General features: G+C 50.1%; 10 protein-coding genes across 10 annotated transcripts; 6 read left to right on the forward strand and 4 right to left on the reverse strand.

The window, feature by feature from the left end:
* Positions 1 to 80: 80 nt before the first annotated feature.
* On the forward strand, positions 81 to 536 carry A1O9_01465 (uncharacterized protein; the record flags this gene model as incomplete). The annotated part of the gene is made up of 1 exon (XM_013410623.1): positions 81 to 536. The coding sequence occupies one exon, from the start codon at positions 81 to 83 to the stop codon at positions 534 to 536; it is 456 nt and encodes a 151-aa protein (XP_013266077.1).
* A 345-nt stretch (positions 537 to 881) lies between these two features.
* A1O9_01466 (uncharacterized protein) lies at positions 882 to 1,190 on the forward strand (the record flags this gene model as incomplete). Its single annotated transcript, XM_013410624.1, has 1 exon — positions 882 to 1,190. A coding segment is annotated over one exon (309 nt), but the record flags the coding sequence as incomplete, so codon positions are not given.
* Positions 1,191 to 2,084: 894 nt separating this feature from the next.
* Positions 2,085 to 3,305, forward strand: A1O9_01467 (uncharacterized protein; the record flags this gene model as incomplete). The annotated part of the gene is made up of 1 exon (XM_013410625.1): positions 2,085 to 3,305. The coding sequence occupies one exon, from the start codon at positions 2,085 to 2,087 to the stop codon at positions 3,303 to 3,305; it is 1,221 nt and encodes a 406-aa protein (XP_013266079.1).
* A 320-nt stretch (positions 3,306 to 3,625) lies between these two features.
* Positions 3,626 to 8,743, reverse strand: A1O9_01468 (uncharacterized protein; the record flags this gene model as incomplete). The annotated part of the gene is made up of 1 exon (XM_013410626.1): positions 3,626 to 8,743. One exon carries the CDS (start codon positions 8,741 to 8,743, stop codon positions 3,626 to 3,628), a length of 5,118 nt encoding a protein of 1,705 aa, XP_013266080.1.
* Positions 8,744 to 9,332: 589 nt separating this feature from the next.
* On the forward strand, positions 9,333 to 11,135 carry A1O9_01469 (uncharacterized protein; the record flags this gene model as incomplete). Its single annotated transcript, XM_013410627.1, has 1 exon — positions 9,333 to 11,135. The coding sequence occupies one exon, from the start codon at positions 9,333 to 9,335 to the stop codon at positions 11,133 to 11,135; it is 1,803 nt and encodes a 600-aa protein (XP_013266081.1).
* Positions 11,136 to 11,297: 162 nt separating this feature from the next.
* Positions 11,298 to 12,914, reverse strand: A1O9_01470 (uncharacterized protein; the record flags this gene model as incomplete). The annotated part of the gene is made up of 1 exon (XM_013410628.1): positions 11,298 to 12,914. One exon carries the CDS (start codon positions 12,912 to 12,914, stop codon positions 11,298 to 11,300), a length of 1,617 nt encoding a protein of 538 aa, XP_013266082.1.
* A 708-nt stretch (positions 12,915 to 13,622) lies between these two features.
* On the reverse strand, positions 13,623 to 15,237 carry A1O9_01471 (uncharacterized protein; the record flags this gene model as incomplete). The annotated part of the gene is made up of 2 exons (XM_013410629.1): positions 13,623 to 14,811; positions 14,867 to 15,237. 2 exons carry the CDS (start codon positions 15,235 to 15,237, stop codon positions 13,623 to 13,625), a joined length of 1,560 nt encoding a protein of 519 aa, XP_013266083.1.
* A 508-nt stretch (positions 15,238 to 15,745) lies between these two features.
* Positions 15,746 to 17,693, reverse strand: A1O9_01472 (uncharacterized protein; the record flags this gene model as incomplete). The annotated part of the gene is made up of 2 exons (XM_013410630.1): positions 15,746 to 16,182; positions 16,235 to 17,693. The coding sequence occupies 2 exons, from the start codon at positions 17,691 to 17,693 to the stop codon at positions 15,746 to 15,748; spliced, it is 1,896 nt and encodes a 631-aa protein (XP_013266084.1).
* Positions 17,694 to 19,339: 1,646 nt separating this feature from the next.
* Positions 19,340 to 21,055, forward strand: A1O9_01473 (uncharacterized protein; the record flags this gene model as incomplete). Its single annotated transcript, XM_013410631.1, has 4 exons — positions 19,340 to 19,487; positions 19,539 to 19,754; positions 19,816 to 20,155; positions 20,206 to 21,055. The coding sequence occupies 4 exons, from the start codon at positions 19,340 to 19,342 to the stop codon at positions 21,053 to 21,055; spliced, it is 1,554 nt and encodes a 517-aa protein (XP_013266085.1).
* Positions 21,056 to 21,591: 536 nt separating this feature from the next.
* Positions 21,592 to 25,652, forward strand: A1O9_01474 (uncharacterized protein; the record flags this gene model as incomplete). Its single annotated transcript, XM_013410632.1, has 2 exons — positions 21,592 to 24,592; positions 24,643 to 25,652. The coding sequence occupies 2 exons, from the start codon at positions 21,592 to 21,594 to the stop codon at positions 25,650 to 25,652; spliced, it is 4,011 nt and encodes a 1,336-aa protein (XP_013266086.1).
* Positions 25,653 to 26,330: the final 678 nt, after the last annotated feature.

Consider the following 26,330-nt stretch of genomic DNA (forward strand, 5'->3'; position numbering starts at 1 on the left):
TGGTCTGGAGTTTTTGTTCTCTTGTGAATCGACTTCATTCCCTACCTGCGAGTACGAGTACGGATTACTAACTACTAAATATGCGCGTGGTCTCTCGCCTTCTCGCCGAACCAGCAACGCAGCCATTCCGACCAGGGCGACGTCCTCCAGCTCTTGCCCTCCTCCCCCCCGTCCCTCTGTATCGCCGCTTGCTACGCATCCATCGGAAGAAACTGGGCCCAGAGGAGCGGGTATTTGGTGACACATATCTCAAAGCCGAGTTCCGACGTCACCGAGATATCGAGAACCCGCTGCACATCGTAGGCTTTCTGACCGAATGGCAACAATACGGTCAAATGCTGGAAGGTGAGGACTGGAAGGAAGGCAAGATCGATACCGGTCTCTTGGACAAACTCAGTGACCAGCAAGTGGGGCAGATGTATGAGCTCATGCAAGCTATACAGAAGAGAGGCAGGGACAGCGTCGACGAGGAAGAAGAGCAAAGGCTGCTGCAAGCCATCGACGACACCTCAGGGCCCGAGAAGAAGGACTCATAACGGTGACAAAAGAATCCCAGTGACAAGTATTTCTCTGTGGCTCAGTGAAGCAAACTACTAGGTGACACGGATGCTTTTGCCGTGAGCATATATATTGCTCAGCTTTGTCTTGGGCAGAATCACACTGAACTGTCATCTCTACCGGCCAAACGACAACAAACAGAACTGACTGAGTCGCTCATTGGCTTTGCCTTCCGTCGATTATTCAAGCCAGCTATAAGCATTCTGCCATTGTCTGCAAATCCTAGTTAGACTAGGCACAAGTAGGCACAAACTCCCAGGTTCGCGACAGCTATACTCTGAGCCAACAACTCAGATCCACTCACAATCACCATCCCGCCAAAAATGTGCCAAACAGAAGGTTTCCAGTCATACACCTGCGCTCACAAGTGGATGTCGATTGTCAAGCCCTGCAATCCTGGAGCAGGGTTCAGCTCGAGCAACTACCACAAGTACACACCCACTCGGAACGGACCATTTGTTGCCAGGTTCGTCGCCGCCACTGCAAACTCATGCCCCAGCTGCGACAAAAATGGGGCCTACGATGGGAATATGACAAGGATGGCGATAGAGAATCCCGCGCAATTTGGTGGGCTGGGAAACGGGTATACTATGACGGACGGTAGAGGCAGCATCCTGCCCTACGGCCAGGGAAATGGCGTTCCGTTGCCAATACAGTATTCAGCTTGCGGTGCGGCAAGAGTCGGTCAACCTAGACCAGGAATGGGTTGTTGCACTATCATGTGAGAAGTGACTGCACGACATTTCGGTCGCCTGGGAATTATTGGCTTGAGGTGGTGCCAGCAAGGTCTCTGGTATCACCGGTCGAAGTATCCACTGAGCATATTGATACGTTCTCTCCTCTCTGAAAAGGATCTCTTGTCAGGCAGGCCTGGTTCTAGAATATCAATTAATAGAATAGTGAGACATCAGAGTGTATTATCAATGAGACCGACTACCTCGGACTTGTCAACAGGTTTCTCCATTTGGCTCTTACCACCCGCTGCGTGAGGACCGGAATGATCCCGCGTTCTCTCCTGTATTCTTGGGTTCTTTCAATAATAAAGTCTCTCTAAGGCGGACACTTCCAGGCTAGACGCGCCTATGACTTCCACCACCGAATCACGCAATGCCCCACTCGATTTCGATCAACAAGATCAACCCCTCCCTTCAGGTGCATCAGCGAAAGAGTCGCCGGAGACTGGTCTGTGATGCTACGCTGCGGTCGGAGATGTCCACAGCTCACCAAGTGTTCTGGGGCAGAATATACATGACAACTCCTCAAGTTGATGAAAGCTAAGAACTTTCCAGCTACTAACTCTCTGCCTATGTCGTTTTGGCCCAGAGCTTGGATATATACCTTTCCAGGATTCTCATTTATCTTTATATAACCTCCAATTCTGCTGCCTTTGTTCTCATTGGAGACCTTGATACGAGCAGCGAATAGTTGTCTAGTCCAATATTCAACTCAATTGCTTAGGACTTGTTTCCCGGGATACAAAACCCAGCCATCACTAGACAAGACTAAGCCGCCATATCTGGAAAGCAATGGCACCTACCGCAGTGGAGTCAACTGCTACAGTGCCCAACCAGTCCATTTTCAAAAGCGAGAAGACCATCGACCTCTCCGTGTTTCCCGACGGATTCAAAACGTCGGGGCAACACCCGCCACTCTACGACCAGCTATATCCCTACAGCGCCTTCCCCAAAAGCATCTCCGGCCCGACCGTCTGGGAAGCGGACGACTACGCGACGCACCCAGAACGATGGACGCACGTCTTCTCGCCGGAGGAGATCGCAGAGCTCTCTGAGGCAGCAGACACGTTCATCCGCGAAGGCCATCCGCTGACGGGGATCAGCCCGAGCAACTTCCCACTACCAAATCTCTCTGCAAGCCTGCAAGCGATGCGCAACGAGCTCCTCAACGGCAAGGGCTTCATCCTGTACAAGGGCTTTCCCGTCTCTAAATGGGGGACCCACAAGTCCGGCGTCGCCTACTTCGGGCTGGGGACGTACATCGGGTACCCCGTCTCGCAGAATGGGCGCGGCCACATCCTGGGCCACGTAAAGGACCTGGGCGAGGACAGCACGGCGATTGACAAGGTGCGCATCTACCGGACCAACGCGCGCCAGTTCTTCCACGCCGACGACGCCGACGTCGTCGGCCTGCTGTGCCTCGCCCGCGCCGAGGAAGGCGGCGAGTCCGATGTCGCCTGCGTCCACAAGGTCTGGAACATCTTACAGGACGAGTACCCGGCCGTCGCGGAGCTGCTGGCCTCCCCCGTCTGGTACTTCGACCGGAAAGGAGAGGTCAGCGTTGGGGAAGAGCCGTACATCCGCGGCAGCGTGTTCTACCTCGAGACGCCCGAGGCCGGCAAGCCGCAGCGTCTGTATTGCAAGTGGGACCCGTACTACGTGCGCAGCTTGACGCGCTTCTCGGATGCGGGCATCATCCCGCCGCTGTCGGCGGAGCAGGTGCATGCGGTCGAGACGCTCGAGAACGTCTGCGCGCGTGTCAAGCTGCACATGGTCCTCGAGGTCGGCGACATTCAGTTCGTGTCCAACGCTCACATCCTGCACGCCCGCACCGCCTACAGGGACTACGCCCCGGACTCCGGCATGCCTCGCCGCCACCTCATGCGCCTGTGGTTGAGCACCCCGCTCAGCGAGGGTGGCTGGAGACTGCCCTTCCACGACGCCAACGAGCGCAAGAGAGGCGGCATCCAGGTCGACGATACCCCGCCCGTCGCAAGGTTGGATGCTGATTGAAAAGGGGGAGCAGGAGCAAAAAGGGGCAATCTCAAGGCTTTCTGGATATGTGTAAGATAAAACCGTGGAGATGTGTTAAGGCAGAGAGGATCCTTCCAACCCCTTCCGAAGGGACGTTTCGTATCTGGTATATAGTAGAAAAAAGGGAGCAGTTCAGAGCAGGGGAACAAATCTGCACCAAAAATAAAATTGGGTGTTCGCTCATGAGAAAGACGTTGGCATAGCTCAGCTCTACTGTAAATCCATCAAACAAAAACCCCTAAGAAACCATTGTAGCCCCGTCTCTGGAAATAAAAGAATCTAACTAGTCAGGGTTCTATTCAATCAACGAAGATATCCGCCAGGAGGTCTCTGCGGCACGCCTCGATATCGACCTCTTGGAGGCTGTAGGTGTTCTCAAAGGCATGAATGCTCAACTGGCGGAAGAACGGACGCAGCAGCGTCTGCATATCGTCTACCGAGCGGCTCAGATCGTTACACAGCCAGGGCTTTCGGACTTCGTTCTTCGACGCCGCGCTCGGCAGCTCGACGTCTGACGATGGAGCAGCACTTGCGATGGACCCACCGTGGCCACTGCTACCTCCTCCGATCGACGACGCAATGGTATCCGCCGCTGCGGACGATGTAAAGTCATGTGGCGGGTAGACTGCATCTACGGTGTCGGTGACAAAGAGCCACTCGTGAAGTTGAAACTCTTCCGGCTTGAGCAGTAAGAGTAGATCGAGAAGTTTGGCGCCTTGGAGTTGCGAGAACGGCGTGAAAGTCGTCGACGTGGAGCTCTCATAGTCCTCTGGAGTGCCGCCGCCTTTCTGCATGCTTGCGAAAAGCGTTCGGAGCTCAATGTCTACGATCGGCCAGGTGCCCACTAAGTGGGCCTGGGAGAAGGACATGACCATGGCACGAAGGAGGATGTATACGTCCCCTCGCGTGCTGGATGATGGCGAAGAAGAGACCGTAGCAGTTAGGAGTTCTTCGAGCTTGCGCATTATTTGGGTGAGGTCGGCGCCAAATGTGTCAATGTCGCCAGCAAGCAGGAGAAGGGCCATTCTTTTCAAGGTTAGCTGTGTCCTGCGATCGGCCTCGGTTCGTGCTGCTGTAGCTCCGACACCGAACATGAGGCCGGCTGTGGTAGGTGGCGTTAGTCGAGTGAGGAGTTCAGTCATCAAGCCCTTATCAGTAAGCAGAGACTGTCTGATGAGTGGGAGCCAGCCCTCCTCCGCCAGCTGGAACGGCGTTTGGAAGAATTTGGGATCATTGTACGCTTCTAAGATGTCCTTCTTCCATACCTTGTTGTTTGGTTGCGATTTAGACATTAATCGTAACAAGCGCAACAAGTCCACGCTAACAGTCTGTGGAAATTGTTTTGCGCGCAGTGCCGGACCACTGATGTAGACGGCAATGCCAGAAAATGCCGAATAAACTCTGTCTGAGTCCCCTAGAACATTCCCAATAACTGGAAGCGATTCACACAAGATATGAATAGCGTTGCCGATGGAAAGGGTATTTCTTCGCTGAATTGTCAATGCATCGGCTGCTCTCTTCGTTTCTTCGGGTGACCGCACTGGTAGTGATTCGAGCCCGACTGGCTTGATGGTGAAAATCGCTGTAAACAACCTTGCACACAGATCAGCCAACTCGCGACGCATCTTAAGCACTTCTCCGAAATTGGTATTCTCCATCTTTTGGCACATGACAGCCACGAATTCTAAAAGTCTGAGGAGAATTTGACGATGTGGCATGGGGTTTGCTAACACTTCACGTAGAAAAGCAGTGCAGTCAGTCCAGATTTCCTCCAACAAATCATCTTCCAAAGCACCCGCGTAGGCAATGAGGAATGCCATTAGCTCGATTGCATTGACATCAACTGATAAGCTTGACTTTTGTGTCTGATCTAGAGCGGCTGGATTCGTTCGGTTGTATATTGCATTGAAGGTTGCGGGCATCATGAACTTGGGTCGTGCCCCATCGAGGCTCTGCATTAAGTTCAGACTAACACCCTGGTCTGAACCTCGCTTGACCTCTTCCACCCATATTCCCATGAGTGTTTCCAAGCATTCCTGTGGTTCAGCATCGGCCAAATGCTCAAGTATCCTTCGTGTCCTTGTTCGCAGGCGCGACGACATGTAATTGAACGACTTGTTGTCTGATACAGCGGAGGTAGATCTTTTGAGAATGCGCCATGCCCATATTTCTGCACAAAGCTTGATGGTATCTTGCATGCACAGAATCACAGTCAGTCTATTGTTGGCTATCGCACGAGATTGTATCACCTCCGCTGTAGTTGGTTTCGAATTATCCGAGGCGAGGCTTTGATCGCTTAGGTGGGTATGTGCTCTCGCAAGAATATACTCCAAGCCAGCCAGTAGATTGTTAATAGATCTCTCGGGGTTCTTTGTCTCAAGAGAGGTAGAATCGCCGTTCAGGTGAGTATTCGAAACCGCCCTCCCATACAGCCGTTGGATATGCTCAAAGTTGCGCTTGACACTCCCACAGAAGCAAGATGTCAGCTTCAGCATATTTGCGAACAAGTTCTGTGTAGAGCACAGAGGTAATGTATTACAAAGCAAAGTGATCCATTTATCGATCATTGAGTCGACTTTTGGCGAAGAGATTCCAGCCATAAGAACCAATATCAATTCGTTAGGTGGAGGCTCAGAGGAGACTGACTTCGTGAAAATTGCCTGCAAAGTTTCCAAAATACTCTCTTGGAGCTGTACGTCCTCACCAGGTCCAGTCAAATGATGAATGAGAAGGTTAATAAGAGACTGTTTTCCTCGAATATCAACATCGTCTATCATCAGGCGCAAGATTGACAGCGCAGACCTCGAAGCCACTGTGTGTGCCTCAGCCATTGATAAAATATCCGTGCAAAATTCTAGAAGAGTTTCTCCGAAGCCTTCAGGCCCAAAGAAGTCGCTTCTTTGCAAACTCGATTGTCGAGCAATAGTCACAAATTTCTGTACTCGGTGGAGACCGAGCAGGAAAAGTTGTGGTTGTGAGCTGTCTTGCACGGTCACCGAGTGTACTATCTTGAATACCGGTCGCAATGAAGGCAAATTGCTTAGCCACATAAGTCGAGGGTCGTTCTCCTGGTTGACGTCGAGTCCGTCCAGAATGGTCAGCACAGGTTGACTCAGCATTGACCAGGGAACTTCGTCTTCGTTGGAGCGCTTTTCAGCTGAGAAAAAGTCCACAGTGACTTCAGGGAAGCGAGTATGCAACCATAGTGTCGAGAAACGCGCCATGTCGTCTTCAAGAATGTTTATCCGATCCGCATGTAGACAGAGTAATTCCATTAGCTTGCTATCAACAACGAGTAAATCTTCCGATATGCGACGGAGATTCCAGAAGTGCTCGACGGCTTCAACATGAAACTGAGGAGTGCTAGGTAGAAGCACTTCCCATAATTGAGAGACCAAAACAGGTATTAAGGACAGGAGATCGTGCTCTGCTAATGTCGACACCCCTCCATCGAAGGAATGGAGGGTTTCAATTATCCTGGAAACGGTTCTCGTCACTTCGTATCTCTCGCCAAGCGCACTAGTTTCTGTACGCAGAACTCTTCCAAGTCGATCCCCCAACTTCAACTCGTGGAGTGCCTTTTGGCTGCCAGACTTTGAAATTATCTTCAGGACCGCGCTGGTCACCGGAGCAAGGAGGACGTGGCGTTCGGGATTACCGGCGCACTCGAGGACACAGAGTGTGATATTCCGGAGTACGAGCTGTACTGCTCCACCTGAGCTGATAAAATCGACCTTGTTTGCTTTTCTTCTTGAGTTGCTGTAAAAGGATTCAAGGCTAGAAATGATGTCTTCTGTTGGTTCTGATTTTGATGGTGAACCTGATGAGTCTGCAGCTTGCTGAGGCAGCAGAGTGACCAAGCCATCCAACAGCCTCGCCAGTTGATTGTCATATGATATGTCGTTCTTTCCGGGAGTTTCGTTTTTGCAAGATAAACGGACGCCAAGTAGCATCTCTGAAATGGCTAGACACAGTAATGGGAGATGAGTTGCTGTCATATCCTCCTCTTGAAGACTGAAATTCGACACAATAAACTCGATGAGATCAAGTTGTCTTTGACGAAGCAACAGAAATAGCTGAGTCGCAACGACATGAGGCTCGATGGCATCGAAGAATACATTGGAACTTCTAAACACTTCATCGAAAGAGCCTTGAGAAGGTGCGGTAGTCTGATACAGTTGCAGGTCTCGCATCGCGGTGATAAACAAGGCCTCCACTGGTTGTCTTCCGATAACCCACCGATCCATCAAAGACAGCATAATTCGAAAGGGACGTGCTCTATCCACAGGGGAGGAAGCTGACTTGCTCAGCATTTTCTGTAGACTGCGAATCACAGATTCAAGGCCATGAGCGGCAAAGAAGTCGTGCTTGGAGGCTGTAGATGACTCTTTTCGACTGGGCGTAATTGGAGATAAATCAACAGCAGCATCAGAAGGCAGATCGGTCGATCCATCTCTCTTATCTTCTCTGCCTATGAACCAAGTCCAGAGACGTCTGTTCAAGCTCATGTCTCGTCTCAACACCACAGACATCGCAGCAGAAACAAGAATGTCTAAGTCGTCTGCAATGACCCGACTGCGAAGAATAGGAGCATTGAGTGGAAGGTGAGATACCAATAGATCCAGGAAGCCACGTTGAACTAATTGTTGATCGTCTTGTAGTCCTGTTGCAAAGCAACGCACGAGTAGGCCTGGTTCTGGCGTAGTGACAGACTTGATAGCTAGCTTCATAGAATCATCTGCTCCACTCTTACTAGGATCTTGCCCTGGTGTATAATTACTCGGTCCCAGCTTTGGAAGATATCGCGTCAAATAAACAAGTGCCCCTGGTCGTTTGTTGACACTTGTGATTGAAGCCAGAAAGAGACTCTGCCAGAAGAATTCCTCAACATCATCTTCGGCAAAAATCTCACGTAACCTGTTGAACGTTCTCAGGGTCCGGTCAAAATCCTCACTGCTCTCTTCCTCGATGCCTGGCAGTAGGGACAAAATAATTGCTCTAAGCGCCGGTCTGATTGTTCGGCTGGAGAGCTTTAAGATATGATCATCATACAAGGATAGGAATAGAGGCCGCGTGGTTAAAGACGCAAAGGTGAGAGTTTGGGAGACGCCCGGTAGCCAGATAGCGAGATCACGGGACAAGCCATCCTTGCCCAGTAAAGAAAAGATGAGGTCGTACACTTCCAGACATTTCTGATGTACTCCGGCCGGTAGAGATGGTTTCAGGCACAGTGCGAGATACTTGGCCAAGATAGGTTTGAAGGGCACATCGGTATCGGGTGGAGAAGCCTGTAGGGACTTTGCAAGTCGGCTAAGGAAAGCGATGTAGTCTGCCCACTCGTTGGTAGCATCGAATAGTCCTAGCGCCCTTTCGACGCCAGCATGATAACGACGGACGGCCTTCGGGTCGGTGGCCATTGTGTCTCAGTCATCAGGTAATATGACGACTCTGGAGCAGTGCCGCTTTCAACGTTGAGGTGTCGTACTACGGTGTCCTTTCTTGGAATGCCAATGCATCGAGTTTTCAGGGCGGCTTGTACCATGACAAGTTTGACTCAGATCTGGGAGAGCAAAAGGTGGTCGATTCGTGCCATTTGCAACGGAAGTCGCCCCTAACCTTTGTCAATGATAGACTACGTATTGAGCCAAAGTACAGAATAATAGCCCTGGGTATGCAACAGGTGTCCTGTGATAAATGAGGAAGCCTGTCCTCGCTGTCAGATGAATATGGTTAGACTGCCAAGACCACAAGACCTCGAGGCGCTTCTGGCAAGGCTGAGGCTGCGCTTGCCAGCCCTGGTGTGTCGTTCGTGCTTCTGCTCTGGCCGACAATGCATCAGGGGAATCGTCTCTCGCGTCGATGTCCAATTCATGGACCGGATTGAGCATACGCTGAGGAGTTCCAGTGATGGAGGTTAAAACAATCTCGGACTTTGGATAGCCCTCTGTCCCAGCCCAGCTCTCTTCCTACCAAGTTTCCACTGACATCATCGAGGATTCGCCATCTATGGCCTCGAACGACAAGTCTCAGTCTTCAGGTGTTGAGGAAGAAAGACCTCCACTCCCTCCGCGACCCAGCGAATTAAATCTCATGCATGTGAGACCATCGACGAGTCATAGCGCTCGGCCACCTACAAGAGGAGCCCTTACCTCTACCGCGACGACCGCTGTGTCTATGACCGATGTGAACAGCTACAACCGCCCAGACGGCTCCAAAGAAATTCGGATTGCTCCGTCTCGCGTTTCCTCCACGCCTTCAATTCGTCCTTCAGTTAGTAATAAGACAAGCGAGCTCGGGGAGGACAGCTCCAGTGTAAAGAGCTTCGCACCCTTTGGCCGGTTCATCCAAGAGACAGAAAGCATTTTTGATGCCGATGGACAAGAGGACCAAGTACTTTCATCATCTTTCGGTTCACTCGCACTCTTTGACCAGGACAGCGATAGCGTTACTGAAATTGGTGATGTCGATTTCGAGAAAGAGTTCGAAGATCTTGATGAGCACATTGCAGGCGAAGAGGTGGCTCACTCACTATGGAAGTCCAAGCGCAAACACTTTCTCATCCTATCCGCAGCTGGAAAGCCTATCTTCACCCGTCACGGCTCTGATGCTATAATATCGAGCTATGTTGGTATCATACAAACTGTCATTTCCTCCTACGACGCCAATAACGATCAGCTTAGGAGTTTCCGGGCAGCCGGCACCCTTTTCGTGGTCTTATCACAAACCAATCTGTTTCTTGTAGGTATTACAAATCTGCCCGAAAGCGAGGCCCAGGTTCGCGTCCAGCTTGACGCCCTATACATGCAGATCCTCTCAACCTTAACTCTCCCGACATTGACGCACTTGTTTTCCGTGCGACCTTCCACGGATTTGAGAAGACCTTTGGAAGGCACAGAAATTCTACTGTCCTCACTTGCAGACAGCTTCACAAGGGGCTCTCCTTCCACGCTGTTATCTGCGCTAGAGTGTTTGAAGATACGAAAATCCCATCGAAGTATTATCAATAGTACTATGATCAAAGCTCGTGTTGATGATCTCCTGTATGGTTTAGTTGTGGCAGGAGGAAGATTAGTGTCTGTCATTCGACCCAAAAAACATTCTTTGCATCCCAGTGACCTACAACTGATCTTCAACATGCTTTTTGAAGCCGAAGGTATCAAAGCAGGTGGAGGCGAGTCTTGGGTACCAATCTGTCTCCCCGGCTTCAACAACACTGGTTATCTCTATATGTACGTGAGCTTCCTTGATATGGGCGGCGCTCAGGTGCGTGAGCTCGACACGAACGAGCATATTGCAAAGGAAGACTCAGTAGCTATTATTCTCCTGAGCGCCAATAAGGAGGGCTTCGAAGATCTGCAAAGCATGAAGAACTATCTCGTTCAGGAATTCCGACGGAATGGAAGCATGAAAGTCATCCAGAGTGCAGTCCAGGCTGGTCGTCCTTCATCTACGGACATTATTGCAGGCACCGTTCTTAGGCACTTTCTCTACAAATCCAAGGGAAACGTTCAATTTTTCATGCCGTCTTTCTCACCCAGCTTCGAGACCATCAAGCAACGAAGACGGTTGATGTCTCTTTATCACCGATTACATGCAAGTGTTCATGCAAAGCACGCCTCGGTAAAGGTCCATCATAGTGTCGGTGCTCACTCGACTGCCCTAGCTTGGGTGACCCCAATGTTTGAGCTGTATTGTGTCGCGGAGCCGTCGACGTCTCGAAATGCTCTTGCCCAAAACGCAAATAAGGCTGTACAATGGATCCAGAAGGAAGAAGAAAGAATATTCATAATCGGAGGCGCAGTCTTTTGACCTAAGTCTGGTGACGCACTGGCATGACCACTTTACTGCCGTAGCTCTGTACCGATAGTCCATGGTCACAAAGGTAGGCTGTAGACCGCCATATCTATGCCAATACATTTTGAGCAAATCCATGCTCCCACAATTGTAATGTGGCTTTGCTTCTGGGCCTGGTCACCAATTTCTAGCAACTTGGTCCAAAACTTCTTGGATGAGCCTGGCATCCCTGTCAATATCAACACGCCAGTTGCTCACTGCTATTCGAGCAGCAGGTCGCCCGTCCCAGACAGTGCCACTGACAAATATCTTCCCTGTGGCATTGATCCTCTTGACGAAATCCTTGCTCTGGTTTTCATCCCTCATTCTGAAGAGAACGACCATGAAAGTCTTTGCCAGGGTCTCAGTTTCAGAAGAACCACGAGGCAAAACTTCGAATCGGTTGTCGTTCAGGAGCCATTGAGTCACCCGTCTCGCAAGGCCGACCTGTTTCTTCAACATTTCTACGTATCCTTCTCTACCATATGCCTTGATTGTGGAATAGACTGGCAAAGCGCGAAACCGCCGGGAGTTCTCAATGCCAATGTTGAGAGGTGTCTGAATTTCGTCCCCTCCGCTAAGACCACTCGTGAGATAAGCCGCGGTCCCATTCCGAAAGACGTTCTCACTAAGACTCTTGTGCCTAGTGAAGAACATGCCGCAATCATAAGGCACATTCAACAACTTATGGCAGTCGCCCGTTATTGAATCTGCAAGTTCCAGACCCGCTACTCCACGCACAATCTCGCTATGTTCAGCATCCTCTGGGGAGAACAGCCGACCGAACAAGCCGAATGCCCCGTCCACGTGAATCCAAATACCATGTTCTGAGCAAAGGTTGCGGAGTTTCGACATCTCTTCCAGGGAACTTGTCGCGAACCGGCCGGTGTTTACCTCGCCCGCGGATATAGCAAGGATATTCAGAACTCCTTCCCTCGTTGCCTCGGTCTCAAGTTTGTCCAAGTCAATCTGCAGGGGATCGTCTCCCCTTGCCAGGGAAATGACATTCCTGCGACCAATGCCTAACACTCCAGCAGCCTTGACGACACTCGAATGCGGCAACGTGCTCAATACTTGCAATCTGCGCACACCAGCGAGAGCCATCAATTCCGCCATGCCACATTCACCCACACTGAAAGAGTCCGTTCCAGCCCCAGCGGTACCCTTTATCTCCAGCGCCCTCCGAATCACGTATTCTCTCCCTAGGGCCAGCCCCAAGATGTTGCTGGCGGTGGCGCCCGTCGTGAACAAGCCTCCACCGGGCCCAGCCCCGCCGATCGCCCACTCCTCTTGGGGCAGTCGGAACAGCTGCATGAGCAGGTTCAACGCCTGGACTTCCACCGCCGTCGCAATCGTGTCGCCGGGCAGATGCACATGCACGTTTTGATCGTAGACCACGGCCAACAGGTCCCCCAGCAGGGCCGCCGGTGTTGCCCCGCCTATGATGAACCCGTAGTAGTTTGGAGACAGTGATTGGCGGTTGAGATACGGTAGAATGTCAGAGCTGAGATGATGGGCCAATGCTTGGAGTGCACTGCCCGCAGATGAGGAGGAGTCTGGGCGAGAATTCATCTCCAGTCCTGCCTCCAGGATGTTGGCTGCCTTGAGCTGGGGTATGCGCTCTGGTAGCACACCCTGGGAAGCAACGTTCCTGCTGCTGTCGCCATTTGTGTTCAGTGAAGTAGGCAAACCAGGTGCGGACAGAATCTGCTGCAGCACCGAAACAACGTCTTCCAAGCTGGTGTTGATATCCATAGCTCCTTACAAAAGTATTTTGACTGCTATTACTTATGGTTCCCGAACTGGGAGAAAAATCTGTCTCGGTGCCTAGTAAGACTTGTGGAGGGATGTATGAAAAAGGGCAATTATTTCCCGTGGTGAGAATCTCCGCTCTGGGATGAAGACGAGCGCTTCATTAAAACAGCACATTCACGAAAACTCAAGAAGATTGAAATTATTAAAAATATTTCACTTTTGAGGATTCCTAGAGATATATATCTCCATAGTTCTTGTACCCGACGGATCCCAGAGTCATGGTTCGCAAAGCACTGCCGTCTGCACGAAAACTAACTCTTAGTTTCAAATCTTAATGCTACCATTATTACTATTACTAAAGTCAAAGTCAGTGTCTCTCTTTTCCCGCATAACCCGGAACGGTGCAGGAGAAGGCGGGTCGAGGGGTCCTTTCAAAGGTGGAAATAATACATATATATAGATAGGTGTTAATAAAAGCGGCGTCCACTCCCAGCGTGTCGGCAATTTACAAGAAATACAAGCAAAGAGTCATTAGTATCTGGAAACAAACAAATTCTCGAGATTGGCATAGCTATGGTATTACCAGGCCAAGTTTTATCCTCTCAGCCAGAGCTCATCAATCTCAAGGCCCAGTTCCCTTTCAAGGGGGGCAAAGCTATCAATCGTAATGTACATAGTTCCATCCAACCCATATCCCTCATTTATCACTCAAGTCACGACGCCCTCCCCATTACCAGCTGTTTCTGGTTTGACAAGTTCCTCCTCACCCGCGTTCTCGTCAACGAATCTTCGATCGCTGACATGATCTCCCGACCCTGCTGTTGCAGCAGATTGGGGAGTTTGAGTCTGCTTATCTGGAGTCCAGGTATAGTCCGCAAGGCTGGTTGCCTTTTGCTGGCCTGGGTTATGCTTGTAAGGACATCGCATATTCGTACAAGGATTAAAGTGGCATGGGATCTCCAAGTGTGTGAACTGGCAGTTTGGTGTCTTGCAATTGGAGCCAAATCGGCAGAGCGGTGCGTTCGGGTGCTTGTATGGGCAATTCGGCCTTGTGCAATTGGGGAAGAATTTGCAGATTTCTTGTGCCAGGGATGCTTTGAGTTGTGCCGGCGAGGGATGTTTGCCGGTGCACTTTGGATTTTTGCATGCCACGCCAAATGTGCAGGTGTCAGACATGTCCACTGTTGTTCCAGAAGGCGCGGCTGGCGACTGATGGACGTAAGGGCAGTCCTTGTTGGTACACCGTAAATTGAAGTGGCACATTGTGTTGGCTGCATCTTGTTTTGGCTGACCGGCTGGTTGATCAACATCCATCCCGGGGGCATCTGTCGATTGTTCATCACCTTCCATAGCAGTGTCGTTATCGCCAGTCTTGGTAGGGCTCTTGATATGACCGTTTTGGTTCGAACCTCCTCGTCCTCGACCACGGCCACCCCGACCGCGTGAAGGCTCGACTCTATCAAACAAAGACCGGCCGTGCCCATTCTGCTGGGCACCTCCTTGAGGAAAAACTCCATTCCCACCGGGCATCATGCCAGTGAGCTGAGCCATCATGCGGGTTTGTTGTTCCATCATGGCCATGAATTCCATTTGTTGTTGGGGCGACATCTGCATCGGTGTTTGAGGTGATTGACCTCCATTCATGATCATGGGGTTTTGCATCCCTGCCACATTCGCAAGGGCCATGTTATTCAAAGCCTTCTGCATACCGGGGCGAGCGCCTCGATCCTGAGAGCTACGTGGACCCTTGGGAGCTCCTCGCATGTTGCCGTGTGAATTTATTCGGTCGCTGCCCCGTGTCCGATGTAATGCGGAATCTACGCCTTTATTGCTCATGCTCCCTCGTCCTCGGTTGGCCTGTGGACGGCCGCCATGTAGTCCTTTGGGTCCTCGAGGCCTTTTTAGAAACGTCAATAAAACTTCAGAGTTATCAATTGAGGGATGCCACTTACGCATTCTCAGGTGCGGAATCAGCCATGTCCATCTCGTAGGCGGCAGGTATAGGATTCTCGGTATGAACATGGTCTGAACTTGATTGCTCTTGTGTGGCCGGCTTTCCTGACTGTTGTGACGCATCTTGCATGCGGTCTACCTGCTGGAAGAGCCATTGCGCAAACTCTGTCGTACCCGTGGCATCTTGTAACAGTTCTCCCGCTAGTTCAGAGGCTATTTGGTCCTGAGTTTTGCCATTCGCAAGCATCAAAACGATGTATTCTGCGAGTGAGGTGTCGTCATCTTGGGTCCAGCCCTCCTCGACGAGTTTGGCGTGTACAGCATTGCTCAAAGCCTGGGCCGCTGGCGTGTCTGGCGCAATTGTCGCCATTAGTTTGGGATAGGATGGTACGAGCGAAATGAAGGGCCTCTAGAGAGAGCAGTAGGTGGCAGAGGAAAAGTAGAAACGGGCTTTATATTAGTGATGTTTGCGGAATAATGACTGCGCTGTCCCTGCCGTGGTTGTGATGATAAACTGAAGGCGAAGGCAAAGGGACCCGCTTCAAGTTAGCCGCTCAGTTCGGCGGATCATGAGTCCTGAAGGCGCATAACGCCAAGCGAAGAGAGATGCCTCACAGTCACGTGAGACAGCGGCCAAGCCTCTGCTGAGTCACCGTGATGGCGAGTTCCAGTGTGCAATCGACCTACAACCGGCTAGTTGGTTTTGGTATCAATGCACAATATACTCTCCCAGTCCTCAATTACATCAATCGCACGTTGCCCGCTTCTCGTATATTTTTCTGACTTGGTGATGCCGTCTGAATTATTGATGACTTAGATTCAATGATGATGTAAGAGTCATTTTAAGCAAATCGAGTGTCGTTCTTGGTGTTGGACAGCTAAAGATTACAGCCGCCCTCCATTAAACACCATGTCATTTGCACGGGCGACATTCTGATATCAAGCTCTCCCACTGTCCTTTCTCTCCATTCACCCAGGCGCTTGGAGGCATCTGCCAGCATCGACTCGTCTCTGATCCCAGACCAAAGGACCTCAGCAGCTGCACCTGCCCTTGGCCATAACTTCGTATCAAGATCGAAAGAATCCGTTTGCTCAGACCACATCAGCACCTCACCACCCTCGATCAAATGATGTAGAGCACTGCTAACATTTCCCAAGGGATTGTACGTGTAAATATGTCGCCAGTTGTGAAAGGGGTTGCAGTAGTCGAGATAAGGTGCGGCAACTTTGCTGGGAAAACCTCCCGATGTATTGAACGGTACACCTGAGGGTGACCTGCCTGACGGGTACGGGTCAAGAAAGTTGCCATAACCACCTGATCTTTGAGTTAGCACTCGATGATTAGAACTGCAACGTTTGAAGCCTACAATCAAGGTACCAATGCCCATAGTCCCCAAATATGACCCGATAGCCCTTCTTCAAGACCTCCTCGATTCTCTTACTGTTTCTCCATACCTGAACAAGAGTGCTCGCCGATCTCGTACCGCTAGTCGCCGATGGAAGGGTAAGATTCCAGTCCAGTAACATTTCTTCCCAAACTATTGGCTGGAATCCGAGTCCTGAGGCAATCCCGACGATGTGATCAATAAATCTCTGCAGGAGAGATTGGAGAATCTTTGGGTCATCACTGTGGACAGTTTCATCTAGCAAGTAAGCCGGGAGGTTGACCTCATCACCTCCGATATGGTAAAGCGATGTGAATGGTTGACTCCGCGGTAACAAGTCGTATAGAACCTCAGTCACAAAATTGGTGACTTCTGATGAGTTGAGTTTGAGCTGGCCACTGAGTGGTTCGGCAGCAAACGTTGACCAATCAAGCTCATTGAAAGCCGCTATCAGGTTTGGATAGGCGTGTGCAATGGAGGCAGTATGACCAGGCATGTCAATCTCGATAAAAACTGAGATCCCCTTAGAGACTCCATAGGATTGGATGTGCTCAAGGTCCTTGGTCGTCCAAACGAGACCTGGATGATATGCTCCTTTTCTGGCTAGATCTGGTAGGCAAGGGATTTCAATTGGCCATGATTGAGAATCAGTGGCATGAACGTGTAACCTGCTCAATTTTGCACGGGCCATAGCGTCAATGGTGCGAATGAGATCACGGGGTTGGAAGGGATTTCTTGCAATATCAATGCTGATGCCTCGGTGCTTCCATTTAGGACTGTCAGAAATGGTTACTGGCACAAGGTTTGTGTAATGTTCAGATGAATCGGAGTGGCTGTAGAACAGTTGTTGCAGGCTTTGTAATCCTCGTAGGGTCCCCAAAATGTCATCTGAACGGAGAATGGCAGTGCTATTGTGAATGAAAATTTCATGCACCTCGCTTCCATCGAAAAACTCCTGAGGGTGGAGTATCTCGTTGCTTGGACAGAGCGTCTGTCGGATTTCCAGCACCGATATATATTGACGTGGTAGGTCGACATTTGGCTCAAAACGAGAGTGTCTTGGACGTAACTTCCAAGGAATGAACTCTGAGTGGTCAATTGACTTGAATGTTTCTCGGACAGCATTTCGGAGGACGAGGTTTTCCGTAATATGAGGCTGAGCGCGATCTGTGGTCCTGTTCTCAGAGAACATTGGGACTTTTTCCAACAGTGACTGGGTCCAATGAAGAGCATCGGTGATATAATTTTCAAGCACTGTCGAAGCCGAATCAAGGTCTGGATCTAGCAGGACAGTTTCTGCATTCCCACAACGAAGGACTGCTTTGAGACTACCAGGATTGAGCCAGAGAATCTGGTTTCCGGTCGTGCTCTCGCGCGGCTTGGGCCACAGGGCGCAAACCATGCTAGCGTAAGCCATGACGGCGAGGAAGTGATTGATCATGGCAGGCAACGTTGGTCATTCAGAGAAACTCACTAGACTGAACCTACACTATGAAGCGCGATGGACGAGGATAGTCGCTCACTGAGGGGCGCTGGAGGTTCTCGAGGCTAGAGTTACAAGATGAAAATGAGGCAGTGAAGCCTCGTGGATCTGTCCTTACATCCGAGTCTCAAAAAGGTTGAAGATCTCCTAAATAAAGAGAGACCGGAAGTGGTGACAATGAGAAATCGATGGGAAGATATGAGGAGGGGAGGGATCAAGACAATGTAGCGTGGAGAATGGATTGATATCGGGTGAATGATTACATGAGGAATAACTGGCAGAGGTTAGAGGAAATAGCACGTACCCCATCTGCATCGTCACTCCCTCAAGTTCAGGGGAAGGCCTTGGCATGCGTATGTTTCGCCTATAAGGCGACTAGCAGAGGAAGAGGGGATTAAATTGACGACAAATATAGATCTCTTGAGATGCAACAGGGAATCATGGATGGAAAGTCGGGAGGAGCAGCCTGCTTGAAATGGAAGTATTGTTGTAATAGAAATCAAAACCACGAAGTTCTCGATCCTTCGAAGGTCGTACATCGAATCGAGAAACGAAATACGGATGTTTGACACGGCAAGACACGGCAAGACAAGACGCGATACGACACGATACGATTAGATATAGTGCTATGATCACCACCAACCTTGCAAGCAGCGAGTTGTGTATGTACAATATGTATGCCTCGGATTGGAACACTTGGGGCCGCATCATCCTTGGCAAATGATTCATATGTACAAGTGACCTAAGGGATGAAAGATTCTGCCCACGAATGTGAACAATATTTTTACTTGGGATGAGTTGTTTCCGAAGAGGAACGAACGGGTGTCCGGATGCTGCACATGTTAATCTCTAAAAGAGGCTCATACTTATCCTATTCGGTATGACTACTGCCTATTTTGCTTGGCCGGGGGGTAGATAGACCCCTCCCTAGGAGTATGTAACACTCAGTACTAGGATTCAAGTGTGTCCCTCACTTCAGTAAAATGACGGTTAAATGGCAATAAATGACGGACAGAGGATATTTGACGGGCGTCATGACACTAGCTGCTTTTAGAGGCTTAGCATAGCGCTATATAGGACATTTATACTAAAATTTCTTCGTGTATCATATGACTATGCTTAAGCAAGACCCCTGAATGACAAAACGCTGTCATTTTAGAATAAATGACGGACTTCTTGGCGCCTAAACAAATGACAGACATGTCACGCCCTGTCTGTCACACAAATCCTACTCCACACAGGAAGACCACCTCGTACTGAATACGGAGTACCTACTGTAGTTTTATACCTGGTGCCTTGTACTTGACACCATTAGCAGTTACTTTACCATTGCCGGTGGCTCGTTACATAACTTGATCATTGCAAACTAGCCTATCTTGGTATCTTCCCTCCGGCCAGCCACACCGTTAAAAAGCCAGCAATCCGCCACCATCCCCGGGTCCCCCCCCTTGAGGTCCACGGGCTGTTTGAAACCGCTACCCAGCCATATGTCCAGTATCTCGTGTTTTCAGATCTACGGCATTTAGAAACTCCTTCAAGTCTCATCACTGTTCCTCCAAGGCTCCAAGGCGGAAACTCTGTGTCGAGCATACCACAGCTTCAGAATGGTTCTCTCCGTTTCTTGGAAATTGATTTCGCTCCTCGCGTTTGTGTTATATCTCGTTCAGCTTTACACACGTCGATATGTAAGCTGGAAGAAGGTAAAAGCCCTAGGTGGAGAAACCCCGAGGGTCACCACTAGGTTCTTCCTAGGTCGGTATCATGTATAGATAAACCAGGACACAACTGATGCCTTTCACCTAGGTCTTGACTTTCCCGTTCACTCAACACTTGCCATTGTTCGGAACCAGGCGCTTGAGTTCTGGGAATATCTCTTCGAGCATACTGGCACCGATGTTAAAGGATTTGGTTCCTATACTTGCGAGCTTCATATCCTCGAGGACGTCCGGGTCCTCTTCACCGCAGATCCTGAGAATATCAAGGCAATTCTCACCTCTCAGTTTCAAGACTTTGGGAAAGGTGAGCTCTCCTGATCGCACGTCTGACCCATCGAGGCGGCATAGTACTCACATACTTCCAGGAGAGAGATTCCACCAAGAGTGGGAAAAATTCCTCGGAGATAGCATTTTCACAACAGACAGTTACCAATGGCACAACTCGCGACAGCTCATTCGTCCAATGTTCATTCGAGAAAGAGTTGCCGATCTTCCTTTATTCGAAACCCACGTCCGCAAGCTGATATCATTGATGGGTGGTGGGCAGATGGTCATGTTGAATAAGCTATTATTCCGCTTCAGCCTCGACGCATCTACCCATTTTCTCTTCGGACATAGTGTTGGTAGTTTAGACGTGGAGCAGTCAACCTTTGCCACAAATTTTGATGAGGTTCAACGAGTCCAAGCCTTGGAAGGCCGACTTGGGTATGTTTTGCATTTCAGAGATCGAAAGTCGGCACTAACCCAAGCTCTAGACCCTTGAGGCACTTTTATTCGAAGAAATCCTTTAACGAAGGACTGAGGATGGTGGAGGCCTTCATTGAACCATACATCACAGAAACTCTTTCGCTATCTCCGGAAGAACTCGAATCAAAATTATCACGTTCTGATACCTTCATCCATGCACTAGCTCGCCATACCCGAGATCGAAAGGTGATGCGCGATCAATTACTCGCTCTCCTACTTGCCGGCCGTGATACAACGGCTGGAACACTGTCTTGGTTGTTCTTGGAGCTGGCAAAGAATCCCAAGGTTGTTCAAAAGCTACGGGCCGAGATAGCTCAATTTCTCGGCGATGGAGGCCGCCCACCAACATATCAAGAAATCAAAGACATGAAGTATTTGACACACGTCATAAATGAAACACTAAGGCTGTATCCAGTGGTACCATTCAACGTCAGATCAGCCCTTGTTGACACAACTCTGCCACGCGGCGGAGGAGCAGACAGAATGAGCCCTACCGGCTGTCCCAAGGGTACTACCATCGGTTATAGCACCCTGGCTCTGCAGCGTCGGAGGGACCTCTACCCTCCGATCTCTTCATCGTTTCCGTATGACCCTCTTGACTGGGTTCCAGAACGCTGGGCTACGTGGACGCCAAAGTCATGGAACTTTATTCCCTTTAACGGTGGACCCAGGATCTGTATTGGACAGCAGTTTGCGATGGTAGAGATGGGGTACACTATAGTCCGAATTCTTCAAGAGTTTGACCAGATCATCGACTATGGCTGCAAGCGAACGATGCATTGTGACATTATTCTTACACCTGCAGAAGGTGTCCCGGTGGGCTTTGTGAAGATTGGGACTGGGGTCGAAAAGGCATGATTGTAAAGATAAACGGGCTTTTCTTGCTACTTCTTGGAATCATTTGTATTACTCACCTCGTGCTGTCGGCAGAGAGTTGATAGCTGCCACGTTCTGACCGCCCTGGCTTTGTGAGATGTCCTCACTCGCACGGTTTATCCGGCAATGCTTCGGGACAGTCTATTCCTTTCTCGGCACACCTTCCTTAAGCACATTACTCGTCACCCCGGCGGGGTTGTTCCATTCCGTGAGCCACTAAACCTCTGTGGGCGATCTCGAGACCTTCGTGCTATTTGAATTTGGTTAGCCTCCTCCGCTTAGAGAAGTTGCAACATCTCCGGGTTTCTTTGAAGTGCTCCAAACTTCCAGTTGTCCTTACTAGGTCATCAACTGTCTGTACACGACGTAGCCAGAGGCTCGCCTTCACCCCTTCCTTCCGAGCTCCCCCCTTCCAGCCCAGATCGACTGCATGATCTGCTTTTCCTAAATACACAAGCTCTCCCGGTCTTCGTCCCTTCCTAACGGTTTTTCCCTTACCGGTTCCACGAGACACAACCATGGCTACTGCTTCAGCAGATCCTGCCACCTCAGGCTCGACAAAAACTCCTGCGCAGCTGATGCAGGAGAAGCATGAGGCTGCTGAGGCTCACCGTGCAAGTGTTGAAGATGTCGTCGACGAAGATGACATTCAGCATCCTCCCCCAGCTCACCACACTGAAGAGGAGGTCACTATTAACGGTGCTGGCAATGTCCCTATGTCTGCCAAAGCTGCAGGCAAGCAGAAGGCATCTGACAAGCCCCCTGTTCTGGATACGCAGTCTGAGGAAGCATTTCCTTCTCTAGGTCCCGCCTCTAAACCTGCCGCCGTTCCCACTTCCCGAGCACCTGGCTGGGTAGCAAGTGCCTCTGCGAAAGCGGCTCCAACAAATGGCTCCCCTGCTCTCGGTTCTCGACCAGCCTCCTCCGGTGCCCCAACCCCGTCCTCGACACCTGGTATTCGAACCCCCATTTCCGCCGCACCAGGAGGCCACGGGAATGTCCTGCTTCCGGGTAGATTCCGCGATTCCTTCGAAATCGACAATGCCGATCTTGACAAGAACAAATCGGTTAAGCGGGTCTTGGACGACGTAAAGAAAAAGTACAATGTCATTGTCACGCCCAAGTCCACCAAGTTCGCTAGAGGGACAGAATTCATCGCCGAGGGCCCCAAAGCTAGAGTGACTGAGGCTCTTATGCACATCTCCAAAGAGCTTACCGTGGAGAAGCAAGTCAAGCTTGAAATCCCATCCACTGTGTCCGCACAAATCATCGGCAAAGGTGGTGCCAACATTAAGAAACTTGAGAGCCAGTTTAATGTCAGAGTCCGCATCGAGCGAGACACAAGACCTGTCGTTAATCCAGAAGATGTGAAAACAGATGTTGTGGAGATACGTGGGCACGCAGCTCAGGTTCGCCAAGTCTATGAACAAATTTCAAACCAAGTCAAATCACTCCAACCAAAGGTCGATCTTCCCATTCGCGGAATTGCACCTGAACTCTTCCCATTTATTGCCGGCCTACATGCCGACCGTATACAGCGACTGGAGCAAGACCGTGATCTGAGAATCAACGTCCCTCAGTACTATACATGGCAACATCAACCACCTCAACGCACAGCCGAGGCCGATCAGCCATTGGCTTTTGCCCCACATGGAGATTCACACATCATCATTTCCGGCGAGCAGGCTGCTGCTTTGGAGGCTCGTATTTTGATTGAGAAACTGGCGGAAGAGCTTCAAAAAGAGTTGTTGCTTGAAGAGATTGCCGCAGAACAAATCCTTCATCCATATATCGTTGGAGATCGCGGCATGGATCCCCTGAAATTTATGGAAGAAACCGGTTGTGCTGTCATTCTGCCCCCTCCACATCACGAAACAGAAGACATCCACATTATCGGACCCAAAGACAAGCTCACTGCTGGCCGCAATCTTGCGGAAGAACTTATGTCCAGAAAACACAATCGAGCTGTGGATTTACAGAAACACTTTGGTGATGCACCACAAGGACCGGAACGCCATTCCAGGGCGTTAGCACAATACTTACAGCAGAAGGCGATCGAAAGAGAATTCCTCAAATCTCACAACGCTGAAATCATCTTCCCCTCTGCTCCAAATGCGCCTCTGAGCTGGAATCTCATTAGTAATGATCCCCAGAAAGCTTTATCGGCCCGGAATGAACTTTCCAAAATCACACAGGCATACCCCACTCCTCGTTTGCAGCTGGTTGAGGTTGACCCATTCTTCCACCCACATCTCGAACAGATGCACTCCGAGAAGCTCAAATCTAGTCTAGGCGTTCATCTGATAGTTCCAGAAGATGGCTCAGACCCAGTGGTTCTTGTTTATGAGGGTCCCGCACGAGATGGGCCTTTTGTCATCCCACGCACGAAACCCACCAAGAACGAGTTGACTACCTTTGAGAAGGCTCTGCAGGAAGCCCAAACTCAACTCTTGAGTAGCATACCCCACCAAGGAATTTCTGTTCAGGACATCCATGTGCCCAAGAAGTTCCAGGACAAGGTCAAGCGATTTGTGAACAATGAGCCCAAGCCGGCTTCTCCCCAGGCCTTCCCGGTGCAGGTGGACTTTGGTAGTGCCAGGAATGGGCCCAAGCCTACTAATGGCCTTTCCCGTGGATCTCCGTCCGAGAAGGTATACTTGAGGGGCCCAAGTGAGACAGACATTGCGGCTTTACGCATGAAGATCGAAGAATTCCTTCAAGAGGCTGAACAGGATGAGAAGGAACGTGGATACACCACTACATTCCCGTTCCCTGCGCAATTCAATAAGAATCTAATTGGGAAACAAGGCGCCAACATTAAAGCTCTACGAGAGAAGCACGATGTCGAGATTAATACTCAGGAGAATGGCAAGATAACCATCCAAGGGCCACAGAAGAAAGCAGAGGCTTGCAAAACGGAAATCCAACGCTTGGCCAAGCAGTGGGAGGATGAAGTCAATTTCGCGATAAAGATTGATCCAAAGTATCATGGTATGCTGGTTGGCAGGAATGGGGAAAACCTTCAAAAGATCCAAAGCAAAGTCGACAACACTGTGAGAATTGATTTTCCCAAGTCTTCTCGCTTCAGTGATGATGCTTCTGTTGGTGACAATGCGAGTGAGGTTGGTGGCACTCGTGCAAGCCAACCTCAAGATGAGATCCGTATCCGTGGACCTCGAGCGAAAGCGGAGAAGGTCCGCGATGAGCTTCTGAGCTTACATCAATATCTGGTTGATAATTCTCACACTGCAACTGTTTCAGTGGCTCAAGGTCAAGTCGCATCCCTCATTGGAAAACGTGGCCAAGAAATGGAGAAGCTGCGTGCGGACACGGGAGCGCAAATTGACATTCCTAAACCAGATGGTTCCGATAGAGTGACAATTCAGATCAAGGGTACCAAACAACAAGTCGATAAGGCTAGACAGGAGTTGCAGAAACGGTCAAAGGCATTTGATGATATCGAAACTCGGACTTTGAATGTGGACAGAAAGTATCACCGTGCCTTGATAGGTACAGGAGGTAAGATAACGTGAACCATCCATGCCTGGGCCATTGCTAATACTGTGCAGGTTCAAACATCCAGGGTATCGTGGCTAAAGCTGGCGGCACCGGCACTAGCGCTGAACATGTCCGGTTCCCTCGACAAGGCGAAGAATCTGATACTCTTACTGTCAAGGGCACCACTAGCGTCGTGAATGGCATTGTTGCCGCTATCGAGGCCTTCGTAAGTGAACGGGATAATCAAGTTACCGAAACTATCGATGTTCCTGTGACCCAACATCGGGAACTCATAGGTCAAAATGGCGCGATTCGCAAACAAATTGAGGATGATTTCTCTGTTTCTCTTAATGTACCCCGTCAAGGTAGTGGACAGACTGGTGTTAAGATTACTGGACGACCAGAAAATGTTGCGAAGGCCAAGGCTCACGTTGAATCCATTACGGCCAAGCAACCAGGTGAAACTATTCAGGTGCCTCGATCATTGCATCATATTGTTGGCAAACATGGAGCATTGTTCCGGGAGCTCTCGAGAGATGGTATCCGCATTGACCATAAAGGCCAAAAACCACCTCCAAAGCCCAAAGACGGCGGCCGACCAGCCCGAGCCAGAAACACGAATGGCGATATGCCGTTGATCACTGATCAGCCAGGAGAGCTACAACACTCGTGGGACATCGTCTCAAATCAAGATACTTTGAGTTCCGAAACCGGCGAAATCCCCTGGGTTATCTATGGTGGAAAAGATGCCACGGAAGATGGAGTTACCAAGGCCAAGCAGAAGATCCAGGCGTTGCTTGATAGAGCCAAAGAACCGCAGCACACTGGCTATCTGATTCTCTCTGATCCACGCCTTCACCGCCACATCATTGGACAGGGAGGCTCCACTATCAACGCGATTCGCAAGGCCTCTGGCTGTGATATTCAAGTCCCCAACAAGAACAGTGGAAAAGGTGAGGAGGATGAAGCTATAACCATCGTGGGTGAACGAGAAGGCGTTCTCTCTGCTAAAGAGTTGATCCTGGAAGAGGTCACTAGAGCATCTCAAGGTGGTCGAAATGGTGGACCGGCTCGCGCATAGAATGCAAGATTCGGTGAACAGCATGCTACGGGGTGGTGAGTCAGACAAAAAAGTCTTCATTGCAAGCTTTAGTTGGATCTACGGGAATGAATGTAAGATTATGGGGGTTGCGGGTGCGAGGTGAAAGGGAGTTGATGAAGCAACTGGAAAGTGCGCGCGCGGCAAAGTGGATATCTCAGACCAGAAATCAAAAAGTTCAGTTAGTTCGTATCAAACGACGTCTCAATGGTAGATAGACAGGTAGTCGAAAAATCGAAAAATACTTCAGAATCTCGAGCCCCCACCTACCAGATCAGAACCTCATGGAACAGAACATATATCCCGTCGTCCGCCATCCGTCGTGGCAGTGTCCAAGGGCATCAGCACCGACCCTGGACTGCCATTTCCTGACTCTCACACCCCGTATGCTGGCAGTCCAGAGGAGAAACGATTCATAGGTCTTGTTGCATTTCCTTGTCTGAGCAAAACAAAGCCATGACGAGCGTACGATTGCAGCGGCGCTGATACTAACCCGTGTCATTGTTTTCTTTTGTTCGAGTTAGTAAATGACCACCTCCTTGATGAAAGCGAGACACCGGAAAGGAGGCAAGAATCTTGCAAAAAGCGGACTAACAATGTTTATTCTCATCGACTACTACGTCTATACGTCCCGCAGATAAGTAAGTTTCCGTCAACCAA

The sequence above is a fragment of the Exophiala aquamarina genome (assembly GCF_000709125.1).
Source record: "Exophiala aquamarina CBS 119918 chromosome Unknown aczIA-supercont1.1, whole genome shotgun sequence".
Classification (NCBI taxonomy): Eukaryota; Fungi; Ascomycota; class Eurotiomycetes; order Chaetothyriales; family Herpotrichiellaceae; genus Exophiala; species Exophiala aquamarina.